The sequence below is a fragment of the Hemibagrus wyckioides genome, linkage group LG25 (assembly GCF_019097595.1).
Source record: "Hemibagrus wyckioides isolate EC202008001 linkage group LG25, SWU_Hwy_1.0, whole genome shotgun sequence".
NCBI classification, from domain to species: Eukaryota; Metazoa; Chordata; class Actinopteri; order Siluriformes; family Bagridae; genus Hemibagrus; species Hemibagrus wyckioides.
In genome coordinates, this window is record NC_080734.1 from 13,042,536 (window position 1) to 13,057,965 (window position 15,430).

The following is a 15,430-nucleotide window of genomic DNA, read 5'->3' on the forward strand; positions in this document are numbered from 1 at the left end:
AGTTTTTGTCCTTTGCAGCTCCCTGTTCGAGGTCGCAACATCGGATTATCTGACGCAAATATATGATTTTTGGCACAGGTTTTACGCTGGATGTCTTTCCTGATGCAACCCTCCCCTTTTATCCTGGTTTAAGACCAGAAAAGAAATAGCCTTTATTTGTCACATATATATTACAGCACAGTGAAATTCTTTCTTCGCATATCCCATCCTTGGAGGTAAGGGTCAGAGCGCAGGGTCAGCCATGATACAGTGCCCCTGGAGCAGAGAGGGTTAAGGACCTTGCTCAAGGGCCCAACAGTGACAACTTGGCGGTGCTGGGGCTTGAACCCCCGGTAAACGACCCAGAGACTTAACCACTTGAGCTGCCACCACCGCCCCTGTGTTAGTTTTCTCCTCACTGACTGGGTTGATTTCCTTCCCAGGAATCAAACCTTGGCCATGACAATAAGAGTGGAATCCTGGTGCTGGACCTCTGAAGAAAATACCCAATACAGTGCAGCTTCAATATTGTCAATAATCCGAGTCAGAGCTTTACAGGGCTAGACACTGATGTACTTTTGCACCATTCGGAGAAGTCGTCTCAGCCAATGATCACTAGCTAAATTTTGTTGTACAGGTGTAAAATGACGATAAAAGTATTCTATTCTATCAAGAAATACTGTTTAAGCTACAGTTTTATCTATCTGAAATGCAGAGCAACACAATTGTATCATGTTTTTAAAAAGACTTTAAAAAGAAAATTCTAAGTGGCAACAGTTAGGAGACGCACACTGAGAACACACACCGGATAACAATACACAGATCATTCGGGAGCATTTTATCACCATGCTGCATAAAGAAATCCTACCCAATCCCGGATATCTTCAGTGACAACATGTAGACTACAGAGGAACACCGCTTTCTTTGACAGGGTTTTTTTGTTGGCGTGTTTCACTTTTTGTGAGGCTGCACTTTGAGCTGTGAGCAGGTTCAGAGGTCAGTTGTGCAGGGAGCTACAGGATGACAGTCCAGACCTGGCCATCAGCTCTCTGAGCTACGCAAATATATGAGGCAAAAACATCAAGCTAGACTCTGCAATGTGCTGTAGTCTGGATCTGCTCTCTCTCTAAACTTTCTGCTCTCTCACTAAACTCTCCCTTGTCAGTTTAGGGAGAGATTATCTTGCATTTTAAATACGCAGAATGATTCTATCTAAACCTCACACATATCCTGCGATGCCTGGGGTGTGCCAAGCTAACATAAGCTTACACTAGAGAGTCTTTGACCAGCTTGTAGTGCTGATGGAGTGGACTTGGCAGCTTGAGCCAAAGATTTATGCAGAGAAACCGTGCCAGACTCTGGCTCTGCCCCCATCACACTCACACATACACACACATATGCACACACACACCATCAACATATTGATTCCAGGCATCGCTGCGCATGAAAATACACTATTAGCTTGTTGAGCCTTTGGCATGAGCGGAGTGTCCGCTGTGACCTTCTCGGCTCTCAATAGGCTGTTGTGTGGCTGCACCTGAGAGCTAGGTGAGATAAGGCAGCATGTCAGCGGCCCAGGAAGTGGCGATAAGGTCAGAGAGGAACTCTGAAGTGCAGTCACACACACTCCATGAGATTTCAATGACTCAGAGCTCCATTTACCTGCAGAACGAGCAGGATCAAATGTTCTATTTCTGCTGAGATACTGTATGTAGTCCATCACAGAGGCAGCTCTATGCAACGTTCCACGACCACGTCAGATCCTCCCCAGGGGCTGACGAAAAACACATCACACCTAGCAGGCATTTACCTAGTGGTAGTTTCTGACATTTCTAATTTGCTGAACATGTGTGCAGCTTTCCAGAAACATCAGGCCATTCAATGCAAACGCAAATGGCAACAAATCCCATGACTGAAGAAGTGCCACTGGAATTGACTTGCTATAGGTATTCAGAATAGTGTGCACTTCTCCTCTGCATGAGCTCATCATCATCTCCCAATGCCCCATGGGTTACCACCGTGGCCAATCACACGCTTCCCTCCGGCTCCCCGAGTGTGATTAAATTGGGTCTCAATGGAGATTAGAAGCTGGAAGGGGGTCTGAGCCACATTGCAATAGCTGTCATAATTACAGCACGACCATGATGATACCATCAGAGAGCATAGCTTTCATCCTTGACTAGAATATTGTACTTCCCTGAAGGATAACATCACCATACACACTCTGCACTGATACCATCATATGATTCACTCTTCCTGTCCTTTTCCTTCACTTTCCCACTATATAGCTATCATACTTACAAACTCTTTCTATTTTATTTGCACACACAAGTCCGGGTTTCCGTCATCATTATGAAGGAATCTCTTGTTGTATGGTATAAAGAGCTGCAGATAGTATGCAGGAATTATTGTTTCCTTCCAAAATGCAGTATATCTGATAATAAGGGGGCATGCTGTTATAGGAAAATAATCAACTGCTTTTTAAACGTCTGTGTTTATGTAGAGTTATATACTTATGTACAGTTGTTCCCATAGTTTCAGTAATAAAGTTAATAAGGCAGAAACATGGAACATACCTTAAATCACCCACCCGGGGTTTCTTTGACTTTCCAGACCTTTTTTTGCGCTCAAACCGTCTCCGGATCATCCCATAACCCTTCAGCCTAAACCTGAAATTGTTTTCGGTGATGGAGAAAGCATGCTAGCAAGATAAGAAGTCCTTTGGATGTAGTGCTCAAATTCCACCAAAATTACATTGCTTTTTAAAGAAAGACATTTTCTGTAAAGAAATGATTTACAGCATGTGATAATGTTGTGGTTATGTAGTGGCTCAAGCATTTAATTCAGTTCATTTAAAACACAAACTAAGAATTTGCCATATAATTCATTTTGGAAATAAAATGCTCCTTTTCCTTTGGCAGACTGAAAAGTAAAGGTTCTTGGCACTGGCTCTCTGGCAGTAGACTTAATCTGTCAACCTTTCAGTCCCAAGCACAGAACCTAAACCATGAAAGCTTTTAGGATGAAGAGACAGACGGAAACTAGATTACTGCTCTTGAATGAATCCCTGGCAGATAGTGGTTAGACCATAATCAGCATCACTCCTCATTATTGTTTCAGTGGTTTCATATTATAAAGTGATTACATTTCGTCTTGATGTGTTCATAAACACAGAAATGTGCTCGCTAATATTCTCCTAGCTCCTGGCGCTTCCTGCTCAGATCCTATTTCATAGCCGGCTCCCATTCATCTTCACCTGCAAATTTCTATTAATGGGGAGTCCATTAAGACACCACACTGTCACAACCGTTTGGGAAGTTACTAACTAATAAGTGTGTGCTGTGTAATTGATTACATTTGCCTCATAATTGAGCTTGATGCTCATCTGGTTCATTATTCAATATGTAAACCACCGCCTGCGCAGCCAAAACTCCTGTTAGCAACCAAGCAAAACTTGGAGTTTATTTTGACATTCTTCTCAGCAGCAGTTAAAGGGCACATTATTCCCAAACGCAGCCTGAGCCATTTGCGCGACCTCCTCAGGTGGAGATGAATGAGCTCAGATAGTCTCATGAACGTCAGCATGCTGTTCACCTGTAGTAAGCGTACAGAGATTATAAAGACTGAAAGGGGATTCAGTCGCTGGAAGGGGATTTATCTTAGGGTAATTAAGGCAAGGATAAATACACATGAGCAATTATTCATAGGCTTACAATAAGAACATACATTCTTATTCAGTATGCAAACCTGATTGAACAATATGGAAGCTTATAATGGCATTAAATGATCTCGGTGACATTTGTCCAGCAGACTAATGACTATAGGTTTGAGTAATTTCCTGTCTTCGGGCGTCATTAGGTGCACTTCAGAACTGATGCACAGAAGCCCTGATTGCAGATACAGCAAAAATACTATCCATGAGGATGTGCTCTCAGGCAGGATGAGCCCGGACCCTGAGTGCTGTCCTGGGCAGTGCACAGATTTCTCCAGTAAAAGCACATAGGAATTGTGAAGAACTTTGTGCAGAACAGGGTCAGGCAAATTTCCTTACAGTGTTCCAGTGAAACCACTTGACCTTAATTTCCTTAATAGTGGGGATCAGTGTGATGACAGGGACCGCTTCTTGAGCCTTGACCTTAAAATAACATAGCCTGGACTCTCCTAAGAAATAACTAGCCCTTGATTTCCTCTCCAGGTATGACACCATCACTAACCAGTGGGAGACGGTGGCTCCACTGCCCAAACCAGTGCATTCAGCAGCAGCTACAGTTTGCGGAGGAAAGATCTACGTGTTCGGAGGGGTGAACGAGGCCGGGAGGTCAGCCGGGGTCTTACAGTCCTACGTACCCCAAACCAACACCTGGAGCTTCATCGAGTCCCCGATGATTGGTAAGACAACAGAACTCTTGACCTTTAGAGATCTATTGAAATGCTTTCTATACTGCTGCTAGCAAAGGGGTTCAGGTGCACCAGGTTAGTGTTGCAACTTCACTGGTCCACAATGCTTGACTAGAATTGTACCTGTTCTCCACTGAGGTTTCCTCTACACTGGTTTCTTCCCACATGGTAAAAACATGCTAGTAGTTGAATCCTTGAGCCCCATCCATGGTGTTCTCCATGGGGATGTGGTAGCTTAGTGTTTAAGGTGTTGGTCGTGAGTTCCAATCCCTGGTCCACTAAGAAGCTGCCACTGCGGGACCCCTAACTTGCTCAGTTGTATAAAATGAGATCAATTGTAAGTGGCATGTCAGAAATGTAAATGTGTTCCCATTATGTGTCCACTGGATTGGAACACTTTGGATCCACTTCAACTCAACAGAACCGTTACTAAAAATAAAAAGATAGAAGGTGTTGGTTGTTGAAGATGAGCTACGGAAAATTCAGAACATTACAGCAGAACGTTTGAGAGAGCTTTGTAAAGACAGTGTAGGAGGCTGGAGGTTGGAGTAGTGTTGAGCGCTTCTCAGAAAATTCTAACTCCGTCTCTCTGTCTCAGTCTGTAGGGACAGGGGTTCATTATCAGAACTAAGAAGACTAGTGGATATTATATGTGGCTCAGGTGTGAGGAGAGAAAATGTTAGGGGTTGTGGAGGGTGGGAGAGTTGTTCAGGCATCATCAGTCACCTATTTCTCTCTCTCTCTCGCTCTCTCTCTCTGTCCTCTTTTGCTCAGAGTGAGCTGTCTGTCATATGGCTATAGGCTGGCCTGATTGGACAGAGTGAGTGATTTGTCTGGTGAAAATGAGTCCGTGGCTGTTGCAGCCAGAGAGAGGAGCGTAATGGAGGGATTTTAGTGGTTCCTGCAGATTTTCAGCCATCGCTCCATCTCTCGCCCACACTCTCGCTTCCTCTTTTTCCTAACAACCGGATTGTGTGAAAGCAGGGCAGCAGAGGCAGAGATTTTAGAGTTTTGTGCCCGGAGTCATCTCGGAGATGGTGGAAGATTTTCAATATATCTTTATTCCAACCCCTGCAGCAGCGGGAGTGAATTGGCTTCTCAACAGTCCTTAACTGGCAAATGCATGCGCATATTCACCGGCTCCTCCACCACCACAAGCACATGTATAGATTTTGTTCCAGAAACCAGGACGCACACATAATCCTGAGATGGTTATTTATTTATTTTTTTAATCATAGATTCGCTAATCAAATGATACGCACAAACAGAATGTCACACACAGACACAGTAAAACCAATATGCACACACATGGCCCCGCTGCGAACAGTTTCCTCGAACACTAATTTAGCAGGCATGCACCCTGCTGACAGACAAGCTGTCATCTATGGCCACGCGGAGCAGCACAGGGGAGACGTTGCTACTGGAAGCCTGGCACAGGAACAACTGGTCGAAAACAGTTACTCGTTCCAATCACACCGAATTGCTGTGCTTTTTCTGAGACACACACATTTGAGAAGTGATTCCGCCGACTCACTCCAGACATTCTGATGAGTTACGCCCACTCAGGTAGCCGTCTACTCCGGCATCTTCACTCCATCTCAGACTCATCGCTGGGTGTCATCCTTCCAGTAGCTGCCCTGCATCAAAATATTCACTAGACCCCTAAATTACCCTTGTGGAGAGCAGCGATTGTTTTTTTTTTTCTCCTTTCAGTGTGGAAGAAAACAGATGCAAGCCTGAGATAGGAGGCACTAAAGCTTCCACTTCATATCTTTCAATTTCAAGAATCGACAGCTGTCAGTTTCTTGCCATCCTCATTTTACAGCCTGCCATTTGTTTTGTATTTAATAGCCTCCTCTGTCGTTGTCCATTTCCTATCACGGCGAGCATGACGGTAGACAAATTCCACAAATTGGTGGCATGAACTATAAACTTCTGTCTTTATCTCCGGTTGAAAGACATGTTCCATGTTAGTGCTGGTGTTGACAGTCCTCTTGTTTGAAAGACCTTAAGTTGTCTCGCCAGAGGCAGAATCTCGCCATCAAAGAAGCAGCCGTAATCCCTTTGTGCGGAGGCTTTCGGGCCCGGAGTACACAGAGGCGAGCGTCTGTAGCAAGCACAGCCGATAGAATCACAGCTGCTTTTGAAAACCGTCGCTCACGTAAACGGTGAAGCCGGTTATGAGGATTGAGATAAGGACAGACTATTTCATATTCTCCCGGCTGCTCAGGATGGCAGCGCAGGTACCTGTATACGAGATAATGAGGCATACATAACCCTATAGAGTGTAAGGTGTGCAATGAGGCAAACTCTGTATTCATTGGGTTTTGAATTGAAGAACTGAACAGAACAGAAAGGCGTGTTTCAGCATCTGGAAAATCGCTATTGCCCCACAATGCAGCAGTGACACTGAATGACAACTGTAGACATTATGAGACAAGTTACAGTGACTTCAGCTCCACAGTGCTGTCTGTGTAGTGCCACAGAGAGTGTGTGTTATGTCCCCCGTCACTCATGTAGGAGTGGCAGGGCTTTTAATGAGATGCAGCTGGCAGCCAGCACTGAGGAAGTCTGGCGGAGGAGCACAGCGCCCAGCTGACACGTTTATGTTTCCACCATTAAACCCAGTCGCAGCTTTACAGATCCCTTCCGTGCATGGCTTCTCAAGCACTGGGTGTGGGTGGAGGGGAAAAATAAATAAATAGATAAATAAATAAATAAATAGTTAAACTTGACCATGGTCCTGTGAATTATTCATGTGTGTGATAAATTGGCCCAGCTGTAATCATTTGGGAGACAATTTCGCTGTCGGAAAGGCGAAGCTCGGTGATAGCGTGTTCTACGTCCTACTGCTGGACAACCTTTTGTTTACTCCGTGTGGACGGGTGTTCGACTGTCGGTCATCTGACCAGGCATTAACATTTTTTTATATATATACTTTCGGATCTGTATGTTCGGAAAGAAAATAATAGATCGAAGAGTTGAGCTTATTGTTTTCGGAAGTACCTGTGTGCACATGCTTTACAGAAAGAGCAATAACCAGATAGAGCAGAAAGTGGTATAAAGAGAAAATGGAAAGGACTATAAAAAATGGATACGAGGGTAGAAATGGAAGAAAAAAAAGAAGAAGAAATATATTTAGATATGAATTTATAGGCTAGATGTGGTGTTAGGATATTAGCCGCTGTTGTAGGAGAATCTGTCTTTTATGTAGAAATCAATTTTATTCCAGCCTACAAATATGCAGCCATCTGAACAAAGCGGCACTGCGGATGTAAACAACAAAGTCCCGCAGTCTGTAATCCAGCTCATTAATTATCTGACAATTCAGTGAAATCCAGGGAGAACGCAACATGGAAGCGTAATAAGTTTCATTTGATAGAAATTCAATTATCTCAGTATTAAGTCATAGAACCCGGTTATTTTCCGATACTGCAGAGCTCCTCACTCTTCACCAGCTCAGAAGCCCGAACAGCTCCATCTTAGATATAACACTTTCCTTCTGTGTAACATGTAACATCACATTCTATTACTTCATCCGATTTCTATTCATCCTTTTAGCTTAGTTCTTTAAATTTAGTTTATTTATATCCACAGACTAGGAGGAGTGTCCAAGGTTTTCATTTCCCAGCTATATATTGTATATAACTGTGCACATAAACAAAAATCTCTTGTATCTGAAGATAGCTGGAATTAAATTCAAATGAAAATGATGCCATTGTAATTCCTCTACATCGAAACGGTCAGTTCTGTATGCCTCACTCTCTCTTCTCTCGGCTTTCTTTAGATAACAAGTACGCCCCTGCTGTGAGCCTCAACGGCTTCATCTTCATCCTCGGAGGAGCGTACGCCAGAGCTACCACCATCTACGACCCGGACAAGGGTAACATCAAAGCTGGACCCAACATGAACCATTCCAGGCAATTCTGCAGGTCTGCTCACCTTTCTCTTGTTGTGCGCAGTCAATATTTCCTCATTCGGATAACGATCCGTTGTGGTGGAATTGTTTATTCTTTCGCAGCAACACATTAATCAGCATGTAGTCAGGCTTTAGGTTGTTTCTGATTGTCTAGCTTTGAATTAAACTCACATGACTAGTAAAACATTCGAACAGGGTTTTATCTTTATGTTAAAACTATATTGAAATGCTGTTGATCAGGTTACACTTGTATATAGTAGTTATAGAGAGAGGAAATTATTCCTTAACTGCAGTATCCAGGGGTCATGCAGATGAAGATGGCTTCCCTTTTGAGTGTGTTCCCTCTCAAGGTTTCTTCCTCACCACCATCACCTCTGGCTGACTTATTAGGGATAAATATAAATTATAATTTTAAACATATTTTATTCTGTAAAGCTACCTTGTGACAGTGTCCGTAGTTGATAGCACTATATGAATTAAATCAACTAGAATTAATTTGAAATAATAATAACGACAAATTTTACATTTGTGTCGAATGTCGTTATTATTATTTAAAATTAATAATAAATCGCACATAAATAAGTTCAACAAGAAGGACACAAGATGACAAGACAAATAAATAGCGATTCATAAAATATTGAGATATTGTAATTGTAAGCAGTGAAAACTGGAGCTTCTTGTGCAGCTTCTGCTGAAAAACAAAAAAAAAAAAACAAAATGAGATGCACAAATATTTCTGTGCTTTACAAACCCGTTTCACATGTTCCATACCCGACAAATCCCGTCACATTCACTGAACAGAGTCCAAACTCCTCCTTATCTAGAACACCAGGACAGGACACTGTTAGAAATAACACAATATTTATAGCTTGAATACATTTCACTGGACTCTCCATGTCTATGAGTTAAAACAGAACTGAATGCTCCATTTTTTTAATTTATTTTATTTTTTTTTTAGTGCTGTCGTCCTGGACGGGAAAATATACACCACAGGAGGCATCGTGAGCAGCGAGGGACCAGCGCTAGGCAACATGGAGACCTTTGACCCTTGCACTAACACATGGACTCTTCTGCAGAACCTGCCATGCCCGCTCTTCAGACATGGCTGTGTTGTGATCAAGAAGTACATCCAGAGCGGCTGACAACTAGCGGACACGAACGCACACACATGCACACACACACACACACACACACACACTCCTCAATGCACTGCAGGGATCCAAGTCAAAGCACTACTCCCCAAACTCCAGCGGCTTCCTCCTGGGTGGAACGGAGTGGAGCTCCACTGCTCGACAAGTCCACAGTCTGGAAGGGGAAGTGTAGAGTAGCGAACCCTCCTTCACGGCTCCTGTGCCATATGAATAATAAGCAAGCATTTTGACTAACTCCAAAAAACTTGTTTACTTTGACAGACATTTGTAGTTGATATATATATATATATATATTTTTTTTTTGCATATTACTTTGATGTTTTTTCGCCCTTGCTGTAACTACCTGTTCATAACAGCCCCGAGTCGTTTTATTTTCGACGAGAAAATGGAGCTTATGAAGAGATGCTGAAATCAAAATCACGGTTCATCGTTTCTGCTACTTGGCTTATCAGGTCCAAAGGACAAGAGTTACTCCATCGATTCAGAGGAACTGAGGATGAGATTCCAGGATATATCAGGATAAGGTAATGTAATAATTTGGCTTCAGGGTTCTTCACTGAAGCCCGCTTCTCCTCAAGACAGAGTCATGGGTATAAGGTAGCACCAAGTGTCCAACAGTAAGATTTGTTTTTTCTCCTGAACACAGCCAAAGCACAATCTATTGGACAAAGACATTGTATATTTTGTTCCTCCATTGTAACCTGACTCCAGCTGAAACAGGCTGTGGATGGAGGAGTTTGGGGGGGGCTGAGGGTCCTGTATCATAGGGAAGGAAAATGTATATTTTAAAACTGAAGGTAATTCTGTATAAATGTTTTAAGAAACTTCGATAGGTTGTGAACAGAAAAAAATGACTGTAAATCTGTACCCAAAAAAAGACCATTTACATGTTAATGATGAAACAAAATGGATAAAAAAAAACAAAAAAAAAAAACAATAGTGTCCTGTTTTTACATTAAAAAAAATCAAGCATTGGAAAAGGCTTTCAAATATTTTTTCTATTATTTCACTTGGTCAGGTTAATTTTTTATTTATTTATTTATTTTAAAAATATGGATTACTGTGTTGAAGACAAGTGAATTTAAAAAAAAGGCCAATGAAAATGAAATACTAAACAGTTTAATAAAACATACTTGCTCAATGACTGGACTTTGATGTACACCGATCAGGCATAACATTATGAGCACTGCCAGGTGAAGTGAATTCTCCTCATCATGGCACCTGTTAGTGGGTGGGATATATTAGGCAGCAAGTCAACATTTTGTTCTCAAAGTTGATGTGTTAGAAGCAGGAAAAATGGGCAAGCGTAAGGATTAGAGCGAGTTTGACGAAGGGCCAAATTGTGATGGCTAGACGTCTGGATCAGAGCATCTCCAAAACTGCAGCTCTTGTGGGGTGTTCCCGGTCTGCAGTGGTCATAGGTATCCATTAAGTCCTGTAAGTTGCTAGGTGCGGTCCATGGAGACTCCACCTCACAACCTCCAGGTGTTAAAGGACGTGCTGCTAACATCATGGTTTTGGACACCACAGCACACCCCCAAATCAGGGATCTAATGGAGTCCATGCCTCAATGGGTCAGGGCTGTTTTGGCAGCAAAAGGGGGACCAACACAATATTAGGTAGGTGGTCATAATGTTATGCCTGATCGGTGTATATTCACGCCTCCAGATCAACATGAAACGTAAGGACAAAGACAAACAGAAATGAAGGCGGCGTTCACCCAAGAGTACAATTTGCACCTTTTATTCAAGTATAATCACAGCAGTTTAAGAAATTACAGTAAATGTATTCATTTCAACAGGATTTCCACTAAAAGAATGCTTGGCTGGATATTAACAAGGTTTCAAATGAGTCTTTTACCAGTTTGAGAAAATGGGGCAAAGACCCTGGCAATAGCAGAAATACAAACCCCCAAAATTAGATCAATAAATAAACAACAGACTACATATTAGAGGCAATTATTAGATCACCGAAAGAGGAATTTTATTTAAGAAAAAAACAAACAAAAGAAATCTGCATCCCTCAACTACCCTCTCAACAAACTGGATGAATTTTACTCAGGAAAACTAGAAAAGGAGAAGACTTACGAAGCATGAGCTCAGACACAGTTATGTGGCTCTTCTTCAGGGGATGACGCAGGATCAGAATGAGATACACTAGTTTTCATTCAGTAACACTTGTTTAAGGCTCCAGTCAGGTGTCTGTATTCAGGCAGTTTTGTAGTAGGCCAGTATTTGGTCTAGCAACAACAGCACGGATATATTTTTGTTCTTCTTGAACAAAGATGTAACTAGACTACACTTAAACCAAATGTGGAAAAACAGAGCTAATGTGAAAGTGACACTCAGCACCAGTTTATCACCAGTACCGATTTTCGACAAATGCTTTAAAACCCAACTCATATGGCATCACAGGTTTTTCTAGGACAGCATTCACAGACTCAAAAACAGTGCCATGTGTATTTGTTGGGCTTTTGTAAAAAAAAAAAAAAAAAAAAAACTGTATGCATCAGAATGACAGTCTGCAATATCAAGCACAGGCCAAACCAAGAGGAAAAAGTGGGGTGAGGTGATTTTTTTTCCCTTCTGTACTATGTCCAAATCTCTATCACTGCTGGCTTTCTGTAAATTTAATTCACATTTCATGTCAATTCTTGAAGTGTTTCTTAAAATCCATCTATTAAATCATGTATACATTTGTTGACCCAGTTTAGGACGAGTACAGTATCACACCATAAATACTGAAAAGACAAAACGTGAACCAACAACTATTTTTGTTTGTCCTCCAATTCTTTCGATCCTTACAGAATTTGTGAAATAGACTAAAACGTCAGGATCTCAGACCCTGTGGTCAGCATCACAGTAGTACCTACAGAATTACACAGAACAAGCAGGAGATCCAGGGTAAAAGGTGTAATAACATTAGTTGTATGACAGTCCCTTTACCACAAGGCCTAAAAAGCACCACCACCATCATAATGGAATAAATAGATCATGAATGTAGCAGAGACCTGAGACCAGTAAACCTCTCCACTTACGCAACCCTGCTACAAAAATGTGCTACATCATGACATGGCTCCAACTTCAAAAACTGTAACAAATTTCCAATTTGCCCCCTTTTAATCAATGGTGTACAAAAAATATGAACAGACAGTCAAACACACCAAATACTTATGTTAATAAATAAACAAGTACAGTGGGAGATAAATAGCTTTAAAAAAAAAAAAAAAAGAGAGAGCTGCTATTACGACAAGACATGAATAGAAACTGTAGTGAAGTGGACAAACAATATGGCTGCCATCACCAAGGTCCATAGGACAGGAGACAAAAAAAAAAAATATATATATATATATAAAATACAAAATCGTGAAATTAAATGTGCTGTTTTTGTGTTGGCTCATCTGCAAAACCCAAGAACAACAAACAAAAAAAAGTTATGAACCAAAGACCAAGCAAAAGGATGGATTACTGCGACAGCCACAGGACGTGTTGCTCAGTACCTGGGCTTTCAAACGGTACGATGTGCAGCGATGTTATAGATGTTGACAAATACTGTACGTCTTTGATAAACATGTTGTTTTAAATAATTCTTTTTTATTAACTGAGGTAGCCAGGGTTCTCCATCTCGCTGCAGTAGTCCAGAGCTAATTTCTCATTTTGCATGTTTGCAATGGTTTGTAAGTATACTCAGCTTTATAGAAACTTGAGATGAGTTATAACTTCAGAAACATTTGTCTGCAAACTGAAGAAAGAAGCAGTTCAATTCTTTCAGAGAAAAGGCCCAGGCATTTAAACATACTAGGCCAAAAAACCCAACTAGAACCTAGCTACTAAAAGAATAAGTAGCTACCAAAGATTTACATAATACAACTAAATCATACAAAAATGAAAAAAATGAAATCCAAAATACCATAAACAACAACAAAAAAAAAATTAACACAATAATAATGCTCCATATACTGAACAAACCACGCTGGCTAAAAATTGCCTTGTTCATCATTCATTAATTAATGCAAACAATCTTAGCATTCATATAACTCAAACTAAGAGGTAATAAAGTAAATGATACAAAAAAAAAAATTACAACTTAAGGTCATGGCGTAACCAACTGGTGTCAGAACAACTGTCTGGAGGGTAAAAAAAAAATCGGGTGGGCGTACTGACTGGTTAGGGGAGAAAATAAATAAAAAAAAATAATAATAATAAAAGGAAAAAAAAAACGATTCAATTAGTAATTTGTTATACAGTCTTAAAGTGAAAAGGGTTGACAAAAGCCATCTTTTTCCCCAAAAGACAGAAATACACATGGCCATGACAATACCAAATTGTAAAAACCTCATTGTCCAGGAAGAGATCAACTTTTAAGAGTCTTTTGGGAAACTTCCCTGATCTACTATCTTACCAGTTATATTAAAATTTACATAAGAAAGAAAATCAAATGGGTTTACTGCATCGTGGTGTAAAAGTAGCTATCAATTCTGGGGGATTTTATACGATGGTGCTTGAGAGCTTCAGCAGAATCATCAGGTAGAAAATGCTGCAATTCTGTTAGAAAAACGGGCAGGGAGCATCACTGCAGTCACACACTGCTTACATTTAAATGCCTACTGGTTGAAGGTCACACAATGCAGTAAGAGGGTGTTCATAGAGGGAGACGGATGTAATTCGTTTCCACAGTCAATAACAAACTGGCATGACCTCATGGCATTACACCGCATTCATGTGGGGTTTTACTACTGCTGGTGAGAATCTGTGCCTGTGTGGTGGTGTGTGCCGTCTCTTCCTGACAAATGAGACCAAGGGGTTTAAGTGACATCACACAATCTCTGTTTTTTTTTTTCCTTTAAATATGATGATGATTATTTTTTTTTCCCCTTTTTCTCACTTTTTTTATTTTAAAAGAAACTCAACGAGCAGCAAATGGATAAACAATAGCACCTAATAGCACCAAGAACGCCCATTAGAAATTGGCATATATATTTGTGAAACCTATACGAGTCTTGACTTGTGTTTGGTTCTGTAGACTAGTTCTGTCCAGGTACCTGAGACGATAGCACCAAGGTTGCCACTGAAAGTCTTTGCAAGTCTCCTTTAACTCCTTTGCTATTTCATACCAAACCTGCTCGGCTCGCTGTAGCAGCTTGGTTCTTGACGTTGGTCTCCTTTCGCATCACAGGAGTCTCTGATTATGATCGCCTTGTTTTTCATTACAGGAATGTATTGAAATGCTGCACTTGCCTTTCCATCTCCTAAAAATGGGAAAAGCGAGCCATATTAAAAATCACAGGATGAGATAACAGTGAAGCAGCAAAGTTCATCCATTTTACTGAATAAAAGGTGTCCGAACATTTCTATAATGCGTGAAAATTATTACAACATATCTGCAATATATACTGCTAAGCAATGCAGTAGTGTTTAAAGAGAACAATTTGTTATATGCTTATTTCACACAAAAATGACTGCATCAAATCTGCTTCCTGAGTCTGCAACTGTTATCTAAAATGCATCATTAAACATTAATATAACAGAATATGAGGACATCTATAATTTCCCAGAAAAGTGTACTGGCATGATTCATCACGGTATCTATATTAGATCGCCATGTTGGCCAGGTCTATGGAATATAATAAACATTAAAGCCATCTAAACTGATCAGTCTGTGACCTATATCTCAATTTGACACTAGTCATGATAAGAGATTGTTGCTTGAGTTTTCTATCTTCTTATACCTCACTGCACAATGCATTCCTCTGACTATCTATTCAATTCAATTTCACTTTTAATAACAGACGTTATCGCAAAGCAGGCTACGGAATTCTGGATGCAGATTTAGATCCCCAGGGTCCTGGGGTGAGCACAGGACAGGCTTTAAGATTGGAGCAGCAGATATCACAAAGTGCAGTATCCAGCTGAGACAATCCACTGCAGTAAGTCTGAGACTTTGGACAGTTTTGGGACGTGTAAAACATTTATGATATCCATGT

General features: G+C 41.0%; 2 protein-coding genes across 6 annotated transcripts in view; one reads left to right on the top strand and one right to left on the bottom strand.

The window, feature by feature from the left end:
- The window catches only part of LOC131345641 (kelch-like protein 29), a 183,155-nt gene extending 173,427 nt beyond the window's left edge, over positions 1-9,728 (top strand). For both annotated transcript variants that reach the window (XM_058378623.1, XM_058378622.1), the window contains 3 exons: positions 4,175-4,368; positions 8,165-8,309; positions 9,255-9,728. In XM_058378623.1, coding sequence (XP_058234606.1) covers positions 4,175-4,368; positions 8,165-8,309; positions 9,255-9,438 — 523 coding nt within the window. In that variant the 3' untranslated portion in view covers positions 9,439-9,728. The remainder of the gene's footprint in view (positions 1-4,174; positions 4,369-8,164; positions 8,310-9,254) is intronic.
- A 2,199-nt stretch (positions 9,729-11,927) lies between these two features.
- The window catches only part of atad2b (ATPase family AAA domain containing 2B), a 62,572-nt gene continuing 59,069 nt past the window's right edge, over positions 11,928-15,430 (bottom strand). For all 4 annotated transcript variants that reach the window (XM_058378618.1, XM_058378619.1, XM_058378617.1 and 1 more), the window contains one exon: positions 11,928-14,695. In XM_058378618.1, the coding sequence (XP_058234601.1) occupies positions 14,654-14,695 (42 nt within the window). In that variant the 3' untranslated portion in view covers positions 11,928-14,653. The remainder of the gene's footprint in view (positions 14,696-15,430) is intronic.